Source organism: Salvelinus sp. IW2-2015, linkage group LG4q.1:29, assembly GCF_002910315.2.
Source record: "Salvelinus sp. IW2-2015 linkage group LG4q.1:29, ASM291031v2, whole genome shotgun sequence".
Classification (NCBI taxonomy): domain Eukaryota; kingdom Metazoa; phylum Chordata; class Actinopteri; order Salmoniformes; family Salmonidae; genus Salvelinus; species Salvelinus sp. IW2-2015.
This window is the reverse complement of record NC_036842.1, coordinates 35,018,537-35,038,854: the sequence shown is the minus strand read 5'-3', so window position 1 is coordinate 35,038,854 and position 20,318 is coordinate 35,018,537. Positions and strand designations below refer to the sequence as shown.

General features: G+C 43.3%; 1 protein-coding gene across 4 annotated transcripts in view; it reads left to right on the top strand.

The window, feature by feature from the left end:
* LOC111961901 (nuclear receptor subfamily 6 group A member 1-A) overlaps positions 1-14,367 on the top strand; it is a 192,484-nt gene extending 178,117 nt beyond the window's left edge. For 3 of the 4 annotated variants that reach the window (XM_023984547.1, XM_070442862.1, XM_023984549.2), the window contains 8 exons: positions 1,035-1,265; positions 4,569-4,624; positions 6,594-6,760; positions 7,516-7,743; positions 7,982-8,236; positions 8,508-8,629; positions 8,934-9,086; positions 9,613-14,367. In XM_023984547.1, coding sequence (XP_023840315.1) covers positions 1,035-1,265; positions 4,569-4,624; positions 6,594-6,760; positions 7,516-7,743; positions 7,982-8,236; positions 8,508-8,629; positions 8,934-9,086; positions 9,613-9,749 — 1,349 coding nt within the window. In that variant the 3' untranslated portion in view covers positions 9,750-14,367. The remainder of the gene's footprint in view (positions 1-1,034; positions 1,266-4,568; positions 4,625-6,593; positions 6,761-7,515; positions 7,744-7,981; positions 8,237-8,507; positions 8,630-8,933; positions 9,087-9,612) is intronic. The other variant, XM_070442863.1, reaches the window with a different exon arrangement.
* Positions 14,368-20,318: the final 5,951 nt, after the last annotated feature.

The following is a 20,318-nucleotide window of genomic DNA, read 5'->3' as shown; positions in this document are numbered from 1 at the left end:
TCTGGTCTGGTCTGGTCCGCTCTGGTCCGGTCTGGTCTGCTTTGGTCCGGTCTGCTCTGGTCCGGTCTGCTATGGTCTGCTCTGGTCAGGTCTGCTTTGTTCCTCATACCTATCCTCCTCACTCATGCCTCATGTTCCCTAGCATAACAACCCAAGTCCATGGGCATGGTGAGATCAGATGCCAGGCGGCATGGCGCTCAAGCGGCCTCTCAGGCTGATTCTGTCGGTACGCAGGAGGCTCCGGACGGCTGCGGTGGCCCTATCTGACATGACAGCTCCCAGCGCTCGCAGCCATTCTGCTACATACAGCTGACACAAAATGGAGGATGTGCGAGGGAGAGCATGTGCAGAGGGAAGATGTTGTGCTGGTGTGGCAGGGACAGAATTAGGAATGTCCTACTCACTATAATGAGAGAAATTAAAAGTTGGTTTCTTTTACTTAAAAAAAAATAAAAAAAAATCTGCGCTAAGGGATGCAAATACTCAGACCATTTATTTGAACCGTAGGTTTTTGACAATATGGTTTTATGTTCAAGCAAAAGTCTTGCAAGAACAATGGTAGTCACCAAATGTTATTGGTCACATACACATGGTTAGCAGATGTTATTGCGAGTGTAGCGAAATGCTTGTGCTTCTAGTTCCGACAGTTCAGCAATATCTAACCAGTAATCTAACAATTCCACAACAACTACCTTATACACACAAATCTAAGTAAAGGAATGGAATAAGAATATATGGATGAGCAATCACCAAGAGGGCTTTGGACTGTAATGACTATACATTCATGTCTCTAAGATATGTAACTTTATTTGCTCAGTACAAGATTGGGGATGTAGCAGTGATCCCATGGAGTGAATGATTGACCTTGCATTTACATAATTGACATTATGCATGACTGATACGGAACTGTGAATAAATCTTTCCCCCTTATGTTCTATATCTCTCCTTTTTTTTCTTTCTTTCATCCTTTCTTTTTTTAATCTATTTTCTTTCCTTTTCTTCTTTGCTCTCTTTCTGTCTTTTCTGTCTCTCAGATGATCAGGCTGACCCGCGCTTGTGCCTCATCTGTGGCGACCGTGCGACAGGCCTGCACTATGGCATCATCTCCTGCGAGGGCTGCAAGGGGTTCTTCAAGCGCAGCATCTGCAACAAGCGCGTCTACCGCTGCAGCCGTGACAAAAACTGTGAGATGTCGCGCAAGCAACGCAACCGCTGCCAGTACTGCCGCCTGCTCAAGTGCCTACAGATGGGCATGAACCGCAAAGGTACGTGTGGAAGAGTAGGAAAATGGCCAAAAGTTACTGAAGGTTTCAGGAAAGGTGAAATCACTATACGGTGCTAAGCTAGTTTAAACTAGCTGACCTCTGCTAAGGTTATACAGTATTCATACTTATTATCACTGTGACTGTCATCGAAGTATTCCTCATAGCTTCTGAGTTATGACTCCAATTCCAACTACCTCCAGAACCACTCTGCTTCTGCAATGAATATACCGCATTGAACATCTTTCAGCACAAATCCCTCTCAAATGAGTGTTTAGCCCCACATCCTGAGGGCTTTATCCTTATCCCACGTAGCGCTCTGTCAGCTGTAGTTCAAACGGCCGAGGGCTACAGCTGCTGTGCAGGGAGCAGCTGTAGCCCTCGCGAAACATTCTCCTCATCAAACGCCAAAGAGAAAGACAGCGTGCCAGTATCGATGAGTGACAGGCCCCAAAACCACAGAGAGATTAAGATAAAGAGATCGTCGGAGAGGTAGAGGTAAATGGAGAGAGACAGTTACAGAGAGGTAACAACAGGGAGGAGAGGAGTTTGGAATTGGACCTCACATGGAGATTACACCTGGGTGCTGTTCATTAGGCACCAAACTAAAGAAAACAGACTGAAACACAGAGGGACGACCTGACTTTCTCCAATAAGAAACAATCTTTTCGTGTTCCTTTCCGTGTGCACTAATGAATATGACACTGGATACCTTCTCAAAGAGGGAAGATTGGAGGGTTGGAGAGGATGATGATGACGATGATTAAGGTTGGCAGTTACCTCTGATAGATCTAGCCCCAATGCATTCTGGTAGAGCCGTTGTTGTCAGTTCTGGTCAGAGTCTATTTGGGTGATTGGATGGATCTGGACCCTTGTGACCCCATCTTGCCTCACCCTACTGTCTTATCTCCCCTGTAACTTAAGATGACATCACGTTCATAGTTAGACACTGCTTGTCATACCGCCCTCTTTATTCTCTCTCTCTCTCTCTCTCTCTCTCCATTTTGATTGTTACGGCGCTCTTCATTTTTATGATACACTTACTGTTCAGATAATGTCAATGCTCCCAAAAAGATGAAACAAGGCAGATTTCCATTCAGATTTTCAAGTGGTTGTGATGGTTCAGTTAGTTGGAGCATGGTGCTTAAACACCAGGCTTGTGAGTTTGATTTCCATATGGGCCACATGTACTGAATATTTGATTTAACCGTAAGTCGCGTTGGATAAATGTGTCTGCTAAAACTGCATATTATTAAAGAGAATGAACCATGCACATGCATTCCATTCTTCATCCAGAGGACACTGAAGAAAGTCACTGGTGTCATCAGTGACTTTAGCCATCAGTTAGTGTGATGCTGCATTAATATGACAGCGTTGTCTGGGTTAGGGTTTGGCCGGGGTAGGCCGTCACTGTAAATAAGAATTTGTTCTTAACTGACTTGCCTAGTTAAATAAAGGTTAAAAAAATTATAATAATGGGGCAGCAGAGAAGATATGACACACCGCTGTCCCGAATCACAATTTCACCCTCGCCGCGCCATGAAACAACTTACTTTCCCATTCCGATAAGCTCCCTGGGGAAACACGAGTACTCTCTCCCGTTCCATGTTCTACCTCTACTTACACTCTCTGATCCTCGATATTCCAAAAGATAAGAACGTGCTGTGCCGAAACCCGAGAAGAGGAGGAGAAATCCTTTGCTTTGATGTCTCGATATGCAAAGTCATTGATAAATATCGCCTTTCGATATGCCACACCTAAGTGGAGAAGGAAAGGAGGGAGGCCTGAAACAGCTGGTTAATCAATGGCCCCCAGGCAGAGGCTGGAGGAATTGGACGGTGAGAAACGACAAGCGTTATCTGATTTGTGAGACCAGGAGGTGTACACTTCCAAGCATGGTGAAGCACCTTAAGCAATATGCAGATAATCCAATTAGAGTGTGTAGTCACTGCCAAATATGTGTCTATGACCTTGAAGTACACAGATATGTCATTTTCTGTTGGTCTAACCGTAAACTAATGGGTTTATTTGATGAGGGGTGACGGGTAGCAAGTCCACCCCCTTGTGGTACACCATCCTCGTAGTGCACCCCCCTCGTAGCTATTCTCTTTAGTGTGCACTTCGGCGAAGGAATGGTCCCCCATTAATTCCCCAAAGAATGAATTTGAACCAATAGCATGGCTGGTCTGCACAACAGTGTCAAACAACTGCAGCATTTCACGTGCAAAATGCTTAGTGGCCTGAGCTGAGCTCGAGAGTGTGCCTCCACTGCCTCCCTGTGGCAGCCTCTGAGAACACAAATCAAATCAAATCAAGTTTATTTTATATAGCCCTTCGTACATCAGCTAATATCTCGAAGTGCTGTACAGAAACCCAGCCTAAAACCCCAAACAGCAAGCAAAGCTAGGTGTAGAGCACGGTGGCTAGGAAAAACGCCCTAGAAAGGCAAAACTCAGGAAGAAACCTAGAGAGGAACCAGGCTATGAGGGGTGGCAGTCCTCTTCTGGCTGTGCCGGGTGGAGATTATAACAGAAACATGGCCAAGATGTTCAAAATGTTCAAAACACACCCGCCAATGCTCCATGTGTTTATGTGACGTGTTTATGTGTGACGCAATAACAATGTAGGGAGGAGGGCAACAGAAAGACGGAGAAATAGAAAGACAGAACAGAGGAGAAGAGAGGGCTTCTGTGTTCTATGTTTTCAAATTCAAATGTTTAGACGCATGTACAAACACCACACACCACACCCACACACACACACACACACACACACACACACACACACAACACACACACACACACACACACACACACACACACACACACACACACACACACACACACACAGCACACACACACCACACACACACACACATACACACACCATTCAACTGTTAATTCATCACGCAACTCAATTTCTCTACTATCTATTCAGTTATTTTACATTCTAGAGACTTTCTTTTTAAGTATTGATGTCAATCATATGCTCTTTAGAGTATCCTTCTATTTCTGTTTAATCCAGTTCAGACCAGTTAAAACGCTGATGCCTTTTCTCACCGTTAGAGGGTGCCAGGTCCCTTCCACAAACCTCACAGCTTAGATTCTACAGCCTTCCACATATCTCCCTCAACAGTAAAAAACTTCCAGTCATCCTGTGTTGAGTCGCTGAACCCAACTCCAACCCTCCTGTCACCATCTCTTTTCTTTCAACTAGTCTATTTTAAAATGGTTATGTAAGGTGTGAAATGCATTTACAGTTTTTCAGAATGGGCTTTCTAAGTTCTGTCTGTGTGTCTTTCCACAGCAATCAGAGAGGATGGAATGCCAGGGGGAAGGAATAAGAGCATTGGACCCGTCGAGGTATGTCGCAATTTATTACTGTTTCCGTTCTGGTCCAGTCTTAGGTCTTTTACCTCTGTCCTACCCATATATCGTTTGACTCCAGGGCCTGCTGGATTACATTTTTCCGGTTTAATACAGTTTCTCTCTGTCCAATTAATGGCATGATAAACTGATCAAATAAGTGCCAAGGGCATTAACGAAACCAGGGATGTGTTTAGTAAGTCACACGTCCCACCGTAGTAAAATGTTAAGCAAAAGAAAACAAGAAATCTGTGTTCTTATTGGACAAGTTCAAGTAGTCCCTCCCTTTTTCTCTCGGTTTCAAAAAGTTTTCTCCATACTGAAAACTGCAGACACTGTTGCCCTCAATGACTTCGGTTGTGCACTGTGGTGTTAGTGTTTTCTATGTTCCTCCCAGTGGAGGCTGGTGAGGGGAGGACGACTCATAATAATGGCCGGAACGGAGCAAATGGAATGACATCAAACACCTGGAAACCATGTGTTTGATGTATTTGATACCATTCCACCGATTCCGCTACATTCATTACCACGAGCCCGTTCTCCCCAATTAAGGTGCCACCAACCTCCTGTGGTTCCTCCCAGTGTGAGACTGTTTTTTACAAAGCAACCAACCTCAATAGAATAAACTTTCAGTTCCATCATTCTGTTTGTAAAGCGTATTCAGAGAATATGTTTCTCACATTCCAAGCAATACAACTCCAAAATGGACATGATTCTCTCTCCAATTGATTCAGAGCCCACGTTTGTGTACGACATGGACTTGAAGTGCTTTCATTTTAAAACAAATCTATTATTTTCAGACTATTTATTTTGTTTATGTTTTGCGACTCAACTAAAAAAAGAGGCTATTTTCCAGGTGTACTTTTAAAGAGAAGCCCCTGAAAGCAGCTGAGTAGCCGAACGCAAAGATTGATTGATGAGATTTGATTCATGTTCCATTGATGGTGAAAACCAGACCATTTTAACAGTAGCTTGCATTTCCAAATGTTATAACAGGTCAAAAAATGTAGTTTAATATGTTTAAATGTTGGCTATTGTGGCTTGTTGTGAATTAGTAAGGTAGGCTTTCATTTTCACCAACTTTATTCTTATTGTCATCTCAAAATGTTCAAAACCACACAATAATGGCAGCAAAAGTCAGTCTTTACTAGATTACTGTACCTGCATGATATTTTGCAATACTTGAAATACCTCGTTTTTTTTTTTTTTTTGCCTGGAAAGTATCTGCAGAATGGTTTTAGATAACATTCTCTGCCTAGCATCTTTCAAGGAGCAAAATCATTCAGTTGATTCCAGCGATTGCCTCGATATCGGTGTCCTTGCTCCAAAGCTGGATTCAGGCCCTGCGAGACAGTCAAGTCTGTCCCTCATTATTGCAGATAGGGTTAACTCATTAGGCTTAAATCACCCTTCTGCTCAGATGTGAACGATAGCGCTGCAACGGAGTAATCAGACGCCTTTCAAACACAGATAATGGGAAGGCACCGCTTCTGCGGCGGAGAAAAAGTTCACCCGCTTCCCGAGGCAAAGAGTGCAAGAGTGAGTGCGAGATATATCCGTGGGTGCTTGTTTTGTTCTCCAATCTAAGAAGCTCCTGCCATCTTAAATCCACTCATAGCCACATATTGATTCCACTGTTCACGGGTATACTGACAATATGTGAAAGAAAAGCTGCCCGCCACCGTCTCGGGAACATTCTTAAAATATTTCTATGAAACCTTTGTTATTTCTCATGAGCAGGGTTTAGTATGCTACATAGCTGAATAAAAAAACTTAACAATGACCAATGTATAACATTTTTCTAATCGTCAGACAAACAGGCTTTTGTTTGTACAGAGACTAATGCACCTGAATCAATAACCCTATGACATACTGATTGACAAGAGAAAATGAACAGAGGCTTTCTCTTCTCTTACCTCTTTCCTTGTTGCCCTCCCTCCTTTTTTCCCTCGCTTCTCTGCTATAGATTTCGAATGAAGAAATGGAGCGCATTATGACAGGCCAGGAGTTCAAGGAGGATGCTGGTTTGCCAGAGCACACCTGGGGAAACAACGGGGACAGTGACCACAGTTCCCCCGACAATGGTGTCTCCGAGGGCAACCAACCCTCGCCGGTCTCCACCCTGTCGTCCAGGTGAGCTGTTGCTGTAGAGGTACAGACCATTACCTCAAAAGTTAAAGGTCGGCGCACTGATCGAGAAACACCACTGACTGAGTAACTATGACTTCCCCCGGAGTGAAATGCATCAACATTTTGTGGCCAAATTCAATAACTTTAAATTAATTTCTCAATAAAATGACCTATATCTGGCAGTCGTATGTCCTATGAACGGATACGGATACATTTTAGTTTGTCCCCTCAGCTTCATGACACCTTTTGAATTTTCCATTGCATGCCTACCAGTACCAGTAATGTTTTTTTTCAAATGTTGTTGTTATGCGATTGAGTGAAAGTTCCTCTCATGTTAAAATGTAAGGTCACCCACATTTCACTTCTAAGCACATTTATGGGAGAATTTGAAGCTCCTCACAACTGGATTCTCTCTGGGTTTGTTGCCGCGGAAACAGCGGACACTGTTTTCATTCCTCTGCTTTTGCTGAAGTCTTGCCATTCCACAATGATAAATACTGTCCTTAACATGGTTGTCTCAGGGTCGATGCTCTCTGTCTGCAACCCTCTCTGGCYCTGTCTCCATGATAAAGCGTAGAGTTCTTTCATGATTTTTTCATGCTTGCCTGTGTCCAGAAAAATATACATTTGGTAGAAAACTGTCACACTTCACATTATGGTGCCATTATTCTTTTGTAATTATTTCTGTAAGCACAGTGTAGTAAGTATTTATAGTAGAGCAGTTCTTTACTCCGTAATGGTTTCCTGTGTCTTTGCAGCAGGTCCCTGGAAATGAATGGCTACACTGCTACCTACCGGGAACAGTACGTGGGCACGCCCGTGTCCTCACACTACCAGTTCCTGCCGCACCTTTTTGGTTATGCCCAGTCAGTCCTTAGGCCCACCCTGGCCCGCAGCCTGTACTCCCAATCACAGACCCTCGTCTCCCAACTGGTGGCAGCTGAGGACCTGGCCCCCCTGGGGACCCCCATGCTCATAGAAGATGGGTGAGTTCCCACGGTGTACACATCTGTGTCGGGAACTGTGCTTTTGATGGGCTGAGTTGTTTTCTTTTGGTAGACTTTTAAGGTTTGGGGTCTTGACCCCAGATGTCTTGTTTTGTCTGATCTTTACTAAAAATGTTCTATCAATCACTCTTTTTATTCATTATCTTTGGTTCTAGAGTGTGAAGAAAGTGTGTTATGCCTAACCTTCACACCTCCCTGTCTGCCATGTGTCCCCCAGGTACAGGGTGACCCAGGGGGAGCTGTTCGCCTTACTCTGTCGGCTGGCAGACGAGCTGCTGTTTCGGCAGATCTCCTGGATCAAGCGGCTGCCCTTCTTCTGCGAGCTGTCCATCGAGGACTACACCCTGCTGCTCAGTGCCACTTGGCAGGAGCTCATCCTGCTCTCCAGCCTCACCATCTACAGTGGCCAGATGTTCGGGGACCTGGCCAACGTCACCACCAAGTACTCGCCCTCTGACTACGAGCTGCAAGGGTAAGAGAAGCCCCGGGATCTTAGGTCTCTAGGTTCTTGAGTCTGGTAACATGGATCTGGGGTTGGGTTGCATTGCCATAGCCTTGGCTCAAGGTTGGCCTTTTTGGGAGAATATTAGAAAGGGTGGTTTCCCAGAGCCAGATTAAGCCTCGCCTGTAGCTTAATCTGGCTGAGGGATATCGGTCCTGGGATACATCATTAATTAAGTATTTTAAATGCAATTTAAGCCGTTCTTTCAAATGATTTTAATTGATTATCCCTCATCTGCCAGGTTTAGTGAAGATGGAATGGATGTGATGGAGAGACTGATATACCTGTTCCGCAAATTTAATCAGCTGAAGGTTAGCAATGAGGAGTATGCCTGTATGAAAGCCATCAACTTCCTCACCCAAGGTATTACTCTATGTCAATTCTACATACGGTACTTTTTAAAAAATATGTTGGAAATTACAACAAAAAAAGGCTGGGATGATACAATGCCTGCTGGGATATTTTTACACTGATAAAACTTTTTTTTTTACCTATGAAATATAATCTGAAATGTCAGTAGATACTGTGCATATTATTGTGTGTGTGTATCTATTTAATTCATATTTTATTAAAAACCAAGTCCTGGCAATGAAGGCAGCACAACTTTATTGTTTTAAAGGGACTGTATTAGTCGTCATCGTAATCCGTAACCCTCTCCTCTGTGCAGATATCCAAGGGCTTACCAACGTTTCTCAGCTGGAGAAGCTGAACAAGCGCTACTGGTATGTGTGCCAGGACCTAGCTGAGTACAAGTACCCTCACCAGCCCAAACGCTTCCCCGAGATCATGATGTGCCTCCCTGAGATCCGCCACATCGCCGGTGAGTACATACAGTTCATTCAATTGTCACCTTATAATGCAAACCCTTTTCAGCTCCGACTGATAGCCATTTTCATTGTAAGGTGTGCAATATGTATTATGCATATGGCTATACGAAACGTGTACAGTGTGTATGACATGGGTAATGTGCAATGTGTGTACTATGTTATGTGCAGTGTTTATTTTGTATGCAGCACAGTGTGTCTAAGGTTAAAGTTCATCCTATCCTATTTTAGGATGGCATCAAGGGAAAACATTATACACCCCAATGTATGGTAAATAATGTACTGTAATAGATCTGTGGTTGTGAATACTGTGCACGTCAATGTCCATTGGATTTGTTTGGGGGATAGATGGGGATTAAGAGAGGTTGTTGTTTTCTGTGCTTACTGTCTTTGATGGTACAGTACAAAAATAAAACAAATTGTATGGAAAATGTATGCACTCACTACTGTGAATTGCACTGGATAAGAGCATATGCTAAATGACTAATGTGTAAAATGTAATGTAAATGGCGGCCCTTCCAGGGAAGCTGGTGAACGTTCCGTTGGAACAGCTCCCCCTGCTGTTTAAGGCCGTCCTACACTCCTGCAAGTTCAACCCCAACACCCTCCGAGCAGGCACCACCACCTGCCTGACAACAGGCCTCAACCCCGGCAACTGAGCCACGCCTCTCAAAACCCACCGTTCACCTGAAGGAGGGGGGGACCCCCTTCTTTCTTTTGTGAATGTGACAGAATGTGACATAATTGTTTTTCTAAATGTATTTATTACACGACAGATCTGAATGTATTCTCATCTACGCAGAGCACACGCCTCTGCAACAAGAAATGCACAACCAATGCATTGTTCAGACGTGTAAGTGCAGTTTACAAGTATGTGAAGTGTTAACATGGTAGCTATTTTTCGTATAGATTTCCAGGAAGTTTTTTTTTGCTTGGGGATCCACTAGAAAACGCTATTGTAACTGAAAGACTACCTCAGGAAGTATTTGTTGTGTTTTCAGTGGACATATGCCTGTGTCAATGAAAAGATAACTTCAGCAGTCTTTGGTATGTTTGTACTATCCTCAGCTACAGTAAAGTACATGAGATATACTTCCCCAATGTGTTTAAAAAAAATCTATGTGGCGTTAATGATTGTTACCAAAGGTCTCTAAAGATACACTCAGTTACTAAGTGTAGTTGAATTGAGTTTTAATATATACTACATGCTATACATTTAGCTTTTTAAGATTAGTTACATTTATCATGGTGGGGGTGGTGTGGTTTCTCAGGTGGTATTGGTATATCTACTCAAACACGTCTGCCAATAGTGACAGATGAGATGTCCCAAGCTGCCTTCACTGATTACTAGTGATGGGAAACAAGGCATGTCAACATAAAGTGGCGGCAAATTCAAGCCTCTTTTTCATTTACATTTCTACTCAAGCCTTTTAGCGAGTAGAAATAAAAATTTGTCAAAATTGATACGGGTATTTTTAAGGCAAATGGTATATAAGTAAGTGGAAGTGAAGGCGATTCTTTCATGTTTCCAACTACAGTTGAAAGATTTTCCGATGGAAGATGGCATTTCTTGATCAATCAATGAATTAACTGAAGGACCACTCTGGGATTGGTGATGATAGTCCAGTAAAGTGTTACTGTCCCAGTCAACCTTCTCCTGAGATGTACCAGGTACTCCAGATGCCTGGGAGGACGAGAAGTGCAATATGCACACTGTTGAAAACCCAGGGTGTGGGTGTGTTTTTTTAAATAGATGTGAAATGCTGCCAATAGTGGCAAGCTCAGCCATAGTTCAAGAGTATTGTTGTTGTGCACTCTACTCTTTCAAGAGACATGTTCAAAGCAAAATCCCACCTGTGACCTCTAGGGTCACAGGGATTGTTATGTCTTTATGTGCGTCAACAAAAATGTTGCAGCTGCCAGTTAATGTTTTCTGTGATATTTTCTCACTCGAGTTCGGGAGAAGTTGAGTTCTAAACAGGGTAAGGCGGAAGTTTGGTGTACTGCACTCAGAAGTTACTCAGGATCACTTTGTTGAATTGCGCGTTTAGTATTAGTAGTTGTAGGTTTTGGGGGACGTCGTAAGTAGCCGTCTTGTCTTTTGGGGTCTTTTTGTCTGTAGGGGAGTTGTTGTATTTGTGTGGGTGTTTGGACTATATGGAATAGAATACCATTTTAATGGACTAATAAGGACACAATTTGGGTTCTGAATTGATGTAAGGCTCTGTGACTGGTTAGACTCATATTCACTTGTATTCTCAGGTGTGTTACAAACAAGGCAAAAAAAGGACTATATGTGTTTTGAGCAAAGTGCAGCATTGACCAGACTCAATCAGTTGGAAGTGTTACATCAGAACTGTACTGTAAGGAAATACATGTTGTTGTAAGGGAAAACTGGCAGTCAAATCCACGGAGTGCACCCCTCCCCTTCAAAGCATTCCAAATCAAACTGAATATATGTTTTATATCTATTGAATGTTTACATATTTGCACCAGACAATGATTTAAGTGGAGGGACTGTGCCAGAGTTGATGGTTTTGCTATAGGTCCTCAGTCGGAGCCAGTTGTGGCATTTTGACGAGGCCTAGAAGTGCCTCTATCGTAGCCATTCTGTCAACCTCTTGGAAACACACATCTTTGAACAAACTGGGAATTGATGCGTATTCGTAAATGAATTAATCACATCTATTCAATGTCCCGCTTTTGTCTGTTTTTATTCAACTTTTAACATTTGTCATTTACTTGGAATGTATTTTGTTGTTTTACAAGAATGTTTTGCATATCAATTAGATTTGATTGTTTGAAGTGAAGGGGACTAGGATTTTTCATTTTTTTAAGTCAGTGGCTGAATCCCAAATCACTCTCTTTACCGCACCCCCCTGGCCCGCCATTTGCACATACACGTGTGCCTCTGCCATATGCATGTGTTCCAAAGCTGAGGGAGTGAAAATTATCAAGGGTGTTGGGGATAATTAGACCCTTCTATAGCCACTTCGACCAAGCCAGAAAGGCTGCAGGCTCCAGAGGAAAGTGCTATCCGGGGAGGGGGACAGGAGTCTATCACTGGCTGGGCTGAATGCGTCGACACCTAGAGGTAATACGACGTCAGGAAGAACTACGCCCTCTAGTGGTCTAGGCGCCAACTTGAAGCACCGCGATATGTTAAGGAGTTTGCACATTTTCATACAAAAGAATGGACAGGTGTTCCTAATTATATATGTGCATTTGTTTGTTTCTGATGCTTGACACGTAAAATATGAAACATCTTCAAAATTGAATGTTTGACTGTTATTGAGTTTATTATATTGTAAAACAACGAGGAATTTTATCATTTAGAATTTCATGCTCGTTTTATTATTTAAATGTAGATCTGGAATTGCATCGTTCAAGTTAACGCCGAGACCCTTAGTAGTTCTTCCTGACGTCTTATTACCTCTAGGTGTCGACGCAGTAATCCCAGCCGGTGTTACACTCGTGTCACCCCGCGATGAGCAGCTACATAAAGCATCCTCCATTCATGCTGCAAAGGCATCGGTTTCCTCCTTAAATAGCTTTAATGGCGAGCAGCCCTAAAATACCTGGGAAAATATGCGTACTGTCTTAATAAAACACAATTTTCTACCACCATGATGCTACTTCCGGACGTTGCAGGCAGCCTTCAGACAGGGGCAAACAACAGACTGGTGCAACCTAGCATGGTGGAGGGAAATTGTTTCATTAAGACAGTACGCATATATTCCCATAAGCATATTTTCTTTAGGGCTGCTCGCCATTAAAGTTAGTCTAGGAGGAAACTGTCACATTTGCAGCCTAAACGGAGGATGTTTATGTAGTTTCTAGTCAAGGGGGGACACAAGCGAATTACCGGCTGGGCAGATCACCTTGGGACGTCAGAGGACAAACTACGTCAAAAATAATATTGCCCTCTGACGGACCTTGGGGCTGCATTCAAGTCACGAGTGTGTCCCAAAGTTGATGGGTTTATTGATCCCCTCTTTACTCTCGTTTGGTCAGCAACATGTGACAATTGAGGGTCCTCCGAGTGAGTTGCTGGGGATGAGGAGCTGGTTTGGGATACACCTAGTATTCTGTCCCAGTCATTTACCAGAAACAAGGTAGACATCTTGGAGATGCATGGTTTGGCCTGTAGGTAGGCACTATCTGTCAGTGGTGCCCAGTTTTCAAGTGGCATCCTGCAGCTCAGGGATTAAAATTGACAGGGAAGCTCCTCTTTGGTTCATGGTTGACATGTTAGATGTTTGTTGACCTATGTGTGTACCTTTTAATCTTGCTCAATTGAAGTGGTAAAGGTCCCTAACCACTAAGTGCCAAAAAGAATAGGGCCAGATCATCACAACACCTTTGCCTCGACACAAACAATTACATTTACGTTCATAACTCTTTACTCTGCTGTGTTACAATCAACACTTTATTTTATTCAAGGGAACACTGTTGGGGTCTTATGCATAAAGCCATTATACACTTTATTGAAATGGTGACTTAACAACCTCTCGCTTATTTTCAATACGTATTTGTCAACATCGATTTTCTCATTCTCTTTGATAGAATGTATCAATCAAAAGAGAGGCTTTTGAATTGCAGTGATATCAGGTGTCATATAATGATTTAGGGGGGCACAGTGCTTTGTTTGTTTATGTTGGTGTTCTGGGTGTAAAAAAGTTGCAGACAGAGAAATTCAAAAGTTAAGATGTGATGTTCTACTGTAACATGTTGTTTCTTAAAGCTACAATCCTCTGAAATAATAACAAAGGGACACCCCACCTCTGTTTTGGTAAAAAGCTGAGGGATGGGCCTGGAGAAATGTTACCACTCTCAAATTCATAGACAGCGCTATGGATGCAAGGACGGACCATCCCATGATATAAACATTGTAGTTTTTGCCATGTTTTGAGGCTATAAAGTGTTGTTTGTAAACAAAGAAAATATATTTGAAAAAAAACATCGGAGCAAAACAAGCTACGTTATATTTTGGATTCTGATGGGGTACGACAATTGAACTAAACTTATGATGCGTTTATAAGTAAAAATGTTCAAGAATCAATGGGGTATATATCATTAATTTGTGAGTCCAAAAATGTATGCTGCAACTAAGGATTCTAGCTTTAACCTCCATCATGGGTTTATATTCTTTGTGTCCATGTGTCTGCCCTGACTGTAACTTTGACTACCTGTGGCTATCAGAGCAATACGTGTTCAAAGCATGCATAGAATGTCAGGACTTGAAACTAAATAAACATGAAACTTATGCAACTGTGAGACCAAGGCCTCAATGTTTTTATTTCTCTCCCTTTGCCCAAAAATGTATAATTGACCAAAAGTAACATTTCAGATGAATGACCCCAGTTTATCCATTTAGGATGCGCTCTCAGAGTGAATGTCTGTGACCCTCCACTCCCCGTTTGTTCTCCACGCCTTTGAGATGGCATATGACGAGCACAAATGAAAATAGCCACTGATCACCCATCATATAGGGTGCCTATTTTAAGAGGCATACGCATGATCCTTGCGAATACAGATGATAGCCCGGGTCACAGAGGCTATATTAGTCTAAACACGGTGGGGTATTTACCCAATGATAGCGGCCCCTCATTACACCAGAGACCTTAAAATAAAAGAGCTGAGTCGTTGTAATAAATTACGGGGAGTCCGTTTTCTGTGTGACAGTCACATCCTGTCGCTGGCTCCTCCCCTTCTTGTGGACAGGGCAGAGAAAGTGGTGTCGTTTTTAGCATGTGCCTCTTGTCTTGTCAATCTGAGCCAAGGAAAAATAATGGCTTCCCATACTGTGCCAAATCGAGCTCCCTTGCCAGGGCCACTGACAGCGTCACTGCCCACCACAGCTCTGGGGAATTTACGTAGCTGGCCACATTTCAAAATGGGCCAGAGGAAGCCAAGGCCTCCTGCTATTTTAATGATGAAAAACGCTTCACTAATGTCAGATCTATCAACAGTCTTTACTGTGTGTATGGTAGAGGAATTAAAACAATAGTTCAAGAGGCATTTTCTCACCTCTAGAAGATTAGTTGACTCCACACACTGATGCATTATTGGTCACTTTTCAGAACATGCTCTTCATTAAAGACACAATCTATAAGTTTCCAACAAATCTTCTTTATGGTTTTAGTAATCCTGTACTTGCTATACATCATGTCAAATCTTCCCTGTGTAGGGAAATTTGCTTTAAAGGGAATTTTGCTAAGTTTTCCCGACTCCATACCCATTCTCAAGGAGGATCCTGGATCCTCTTCCTCTTCCGCCAATGTCAAGTGGCTGCAGAATTGCTTCACTATTTATGGAGTTCCCCACAAATTATTAAAGGAAATGACAGTGTTTTTTTGGGCCCAATCATTCCTCTCTTCCTGTCAAATTTTCCTGGAAGGGCTACCAGGTCATTCCCACCTTTATCTGCACATCACATATCTGTAGACCTCCCTTTAACTGACTCAGTTGGACTCTTCCACCTGAAGAAAGCATACATTATAAAGGATGTGAAAAGTGTCATGCTTTTTGGGGTTTTACCAAACTGACATTCCACTGTATAAAGCTCATTCTTGCAGTTTCTGTGACCATGGGATGTCCTAAAGGGACATGTTGTCTGCTCCAACAAGATCTGAGCAAGATGTCAAATGAAAATCAGGAAATGTAACAGAAAATACTTGAGCTTGGCTGTACAAAGATGGACACGTGGTTTGTTGTGTGCTGTTATGGGGACCTTGAGGATGCTCCGGTGGGCCACCTGGTGTTCAGTAGTTTGCTGACGAAGCCACATACCGGCCTTCACAATGAGTTAGGCCTTCACAATGAGTTAGGCCTTCACAATGAGTTAGGCCTTCACAATGAGTTAGGCCTTCACAATGAGTTAGGGCTTCACAATGGTTAGCTTACGGCCTCCATGGACTTACAATGGTAGGCTTCAAATGAGTTAGCCTTGCACAATTGGATGTTAGGCCCTGAGACACTGAGTTAGGATTTCACAATTGAGTTATGGCTACTACACTGAGTAGGCCTAAATGAGTTAGGCCTTCACAATGAGTTAGGCTTCAAAATGGAGTTAGGGCTTCACAATGAGGGTTAGGACTTACAATGAGTAGGTTCCTTTCATCAATGAAGTTTATGGGCTACACACTGTGAGTTAGAGAACTACATACTGAGTATAGGCTCTACACAATGAGGTTAGGCTTTTCACACTGAGTTTAAGGTTTTCACTACTGAGTTGGGGCCGTCAGCAGATGAAGTTAGGCGCTTCAGTCACAGAGTTAGGCATTTCACAATGAGTTAGGCTTCAACAAGAGTTAGCCTACACAAGGAGTTAGCGCTACTTTAGGCCTTCACACTGAGTTAGGCCTACACAATGAGGTAGGCTACACAATGAGTTAGGCCTTCACACTAAGTTAGGCACACAATGAGTTAGGTTTTCACACTGAGTTAGGTCTATCACAATGGATTAGGCATTCACACTAAAACAGGCTACAAATGAGTTAGGTTCTCACATGAGTTGGTCTACACAATGAATTAGACTAACTTTAGGTCTTCACATTAAAGTTAAGCCAACACAATGAGTTAGGCCTTCACACGGAGTTTAGGCATTTCACACTGAGTTAGGCTTAACTTTAGGCCTTCACTGTCTAGGTGCCTTCACACTGAGTTAGGCCTACACACTGAGTTAAGTCTTTAACACTGAGTTAGGCCTAACACAATGAGTTAGGCCTTCAACTGAGTTAGTTATAACACTAAGAGTGATGTTAGGCCTTCACACTGAGTTAGGCTCACACTGAGTTTTACGGCCAACAGAGTAGGCTACAGCATGTTAGCCTCTGTGAGTTATGCGCCAAACTTAAGCCTTCAAAATGCTGAAGTTAGGCTCAAATTAATGTTAGGCCTACAACACTGTGGATTAGGTAACTTTAGGCTTCACATCTTGAAGTTAGGGCTACATCAATTAGAGTTAGGGCTACACACTGAGTTAGGCCTACACACTGAGTTAGGCCTACACACTGAGTTAGGCCTAACTTTAGGCCTACACAATGAGTTAGGCCTTCACAATGAGTTAGGCCTACACAATGAGTTAGGCCTTCACACTGAGTTAGGTCTACACAATGAGTTAGGTCTTTAACACTGAGTTAGGCTTACACAATGAGTTAGGCCTACACACTGAGTTAGGCCTTCAAATCAAATTTATTTATATAGCCTTTCTTACATCAGCTGATATCTCAAAGTGCTGTACAGAAACCCAGCCTAAAACCCCAAACAACAAGCAATGCAGGTGTAGAAGCACGGTGGCTAGGAAAAACTCCCTAGAAAGGCCAAAACCTAGGAAGAAACCTAGAGAGGAACCAGGCTATGAGGGGTGGCCAGTCTTCTTCTGGCTGTGCCGGGTGGAGATCATAACAGAACATGGCCAAGATGTTCAAATGTTCATAAATGACCAGCATGGTCAAATAATAATAATCACAGTAGTTGTCGAGGGTGCAGCAAGTCAGCACCTCAGGAGTAAATGTCAGTTGGCTTTTCATAGCCGATCATTAAGAGTATCTCTACCGCTCCTGTTGTCTCTAGAGAGTTGAAAAAACAGCAGGTCTGGGACAGGTAGACTTCACTCTGAGTTAGGCCTACACAATGAGTTAGGCCTAACTTTAGGCCTACACACTGAATTAGGCCTTCACACTAAGTTAGGCCTTCACACTGAGTTAGGCCTACACAATGAGTTAGGCTTTCACACTGAGTTAGGCCTAACTTTAGGCCTTCACACTAAGTTAGGCCTTCACACCGAATTAGGCCTTCACACCGAGTTAGGCCTTCACACCGAGTTAGGCTTACACAATGAGTTAGGCTTTCACACTGAGTTAGGCCTTCACACTGAGTTAGGACTACACAATGAGTTAGGCCCTTCACACTGAGTTAGGCCTTCATACTGAGTTAGGCCTACACACTGAGTTAGGTCTACACAATGAGTTAGCCCTAACTTTAGGCCTTCACAATGAGTTAGGCCTAACTTTAGGCCTTCACACTGAGTTAGGACTTTACACTGAGTTAGGCCTACACAATGAGTTAGGCCTACCACAATGAGTTAGGCATTCAACATTGAGTTAGGCCTACACAATGAGTTAGGGCCCTTCACACTGAGTTAGGCTTTCATACTGGTAGCTTGAGTGGCCTACAAATGAGTTAGGCCTAACTACAATGAGTTAGGCCTAACTTTAGGCCTTCAGCAATGAGTTAGGCCTAACTTTAGGCTTTCACACTGAGTTAGGACTTTACACTGAGTTAGGCCTACACAATGAGTTAGGCTTTCACAATGAGTTAGGTCTACACACTGTGTTAGGACTACACAATGAGTTAGGACTTCACACTGAGTTAGGACTTCACACTGAGTTAGACCTACACAGCCTGTATTTTGTTTTCAACTGGTGAACAATCGCTAGCCTTTGTGTCCATGTGCCATTTTGTTTTCCACTGTTACTCCTGGGCTAGGAGGTGCTCAGTGCTGGCTTAATCAGTGCATGTGTGTGGTAGTGCAGTCATTTTCTTTAATGTGACTAAGCATTTGTTCAGGAGCTGAAATAAGTTCAATAAGGAATTACACCAAGGACATGTTATATTGCATGTATACTTCACTGAAACCAGTCCAATGTGTTTTTAGCTTATGACAAACTTGCTTCAAAGTTTTCAGCCAGGGGAGGTGACAGAAGTTATAAACATTTTAACACAGTCAAAACCAATGTATCCTGTTCCAAGGCTCTATGAGGTGCCAGAGGTGAATCCTACTTACGTCAAACCTCAACCATCTCAGGGCCAGCACCAGTGTTTCCTTGCCACAGGGTAACCCTGGCGTACCACATCAGCGGCACCCAATCACAGGGCTGGCGAGGTGGGTCCGAGGGAAGCTGGGAGTCGCGTGCCAGGAATGCAGGGGGACAAGGGTACATCCATCAGGAAGCTCAGCAGCATGGATTAAAGACGGAAGGGGGGAGAGTTGGATTTTTGATCAGTGATATCGTTATTGTTCAGGGTGGGGGGGAAGTAGGGAAGTGGGGGGGGTTGGATTTTTGATCAGTGATATCGTTATTGTTCAGGGTGGCGGGGGGGGGGAAAGGGTTGGATTTTTGAGCAGTGTTATTGTTTGGGGGAGGGGGGGGGTCATAAAGTGTGTATCAAATCAAAGTTTATTGGTTGCATACTCAGTTTAGCAGATGTTATAGCAGGTGCAACAGTATAATGTCAAACAAGTTCACAAATAATCAAATATTTTCATTTAAAAAGCAACAAGAAATCAAGAAATGTCAGAATGAACCAATTAAATACACAGTACAAAACCCCATGGAACAATGGATAGAATTGCAGGAAATTAGCTTCCAGACGAGAGTCCGTAAAATAAATCTATACGTATGTGAATGGTGTGTATAGACAGTATGTGAATAGAAAAGGTGTGTATTCAGTAGTTATATAGGATGAGACATGACTAGAATACAGTATATACATATAAAGTGGGTAAAACAGTATTTAAACATTATTAAAGTGAGGAGTGTTCAATCTCTATGTACATACTGTAGGGCAGCAGTCTCTAAGGTGCAGCAGGGTTTAGTACCGCGTGGTAGCTGGCTAGTGACAGTGTCTGAGGTTCAGGGCAACGTGCGGAGGCCGGCTAGTGGTGACTGTTTAACAGTCTGATGGCCTGGAGATAGAAGCTGTTTTTCAGTCTCTCTTTACCAGCTTTGATGCTCCTGTACTGTCTCCGCCTTCTAGATGGCAGCGGGGTGAACAGGCTGTGGCTTGAGTGGCTGAGGTCCTTGATGATCTTCTTGGCCTTCCTGTGACACCGGGTGCTGAAGATGTCCAGGAGTGTGCCCCCGATGATGCGTTGGGCTGACCACTACGGTTGCAGGCGGTTCAATTGCCATGCCAGGCTGTAATGCAACCCGACATGATGCTCTCAATGGTGCATCAGTGGAAGTTGGTGAGGGTCTTAGGTGCCAAGCTGGATTTTTATAGCCTCCTGAGGTTGAAGAGGCACTGTTGCGCCTTCTTCACCACGTTGTCCGTGTGAAAGGATCATTTTAGGTCCTCACTGATGTGCACGCCGAAGAATTTAAAGCTTTTGACCCACTACCTGTCGACATGGATTGGGGCATGTTCTCTCTGCACTCCTGTAGTCCACGATCAGCTCCTTTGTTTTGTTGACGTTGAGGGAGAGGTTATTTTCCAGGTGC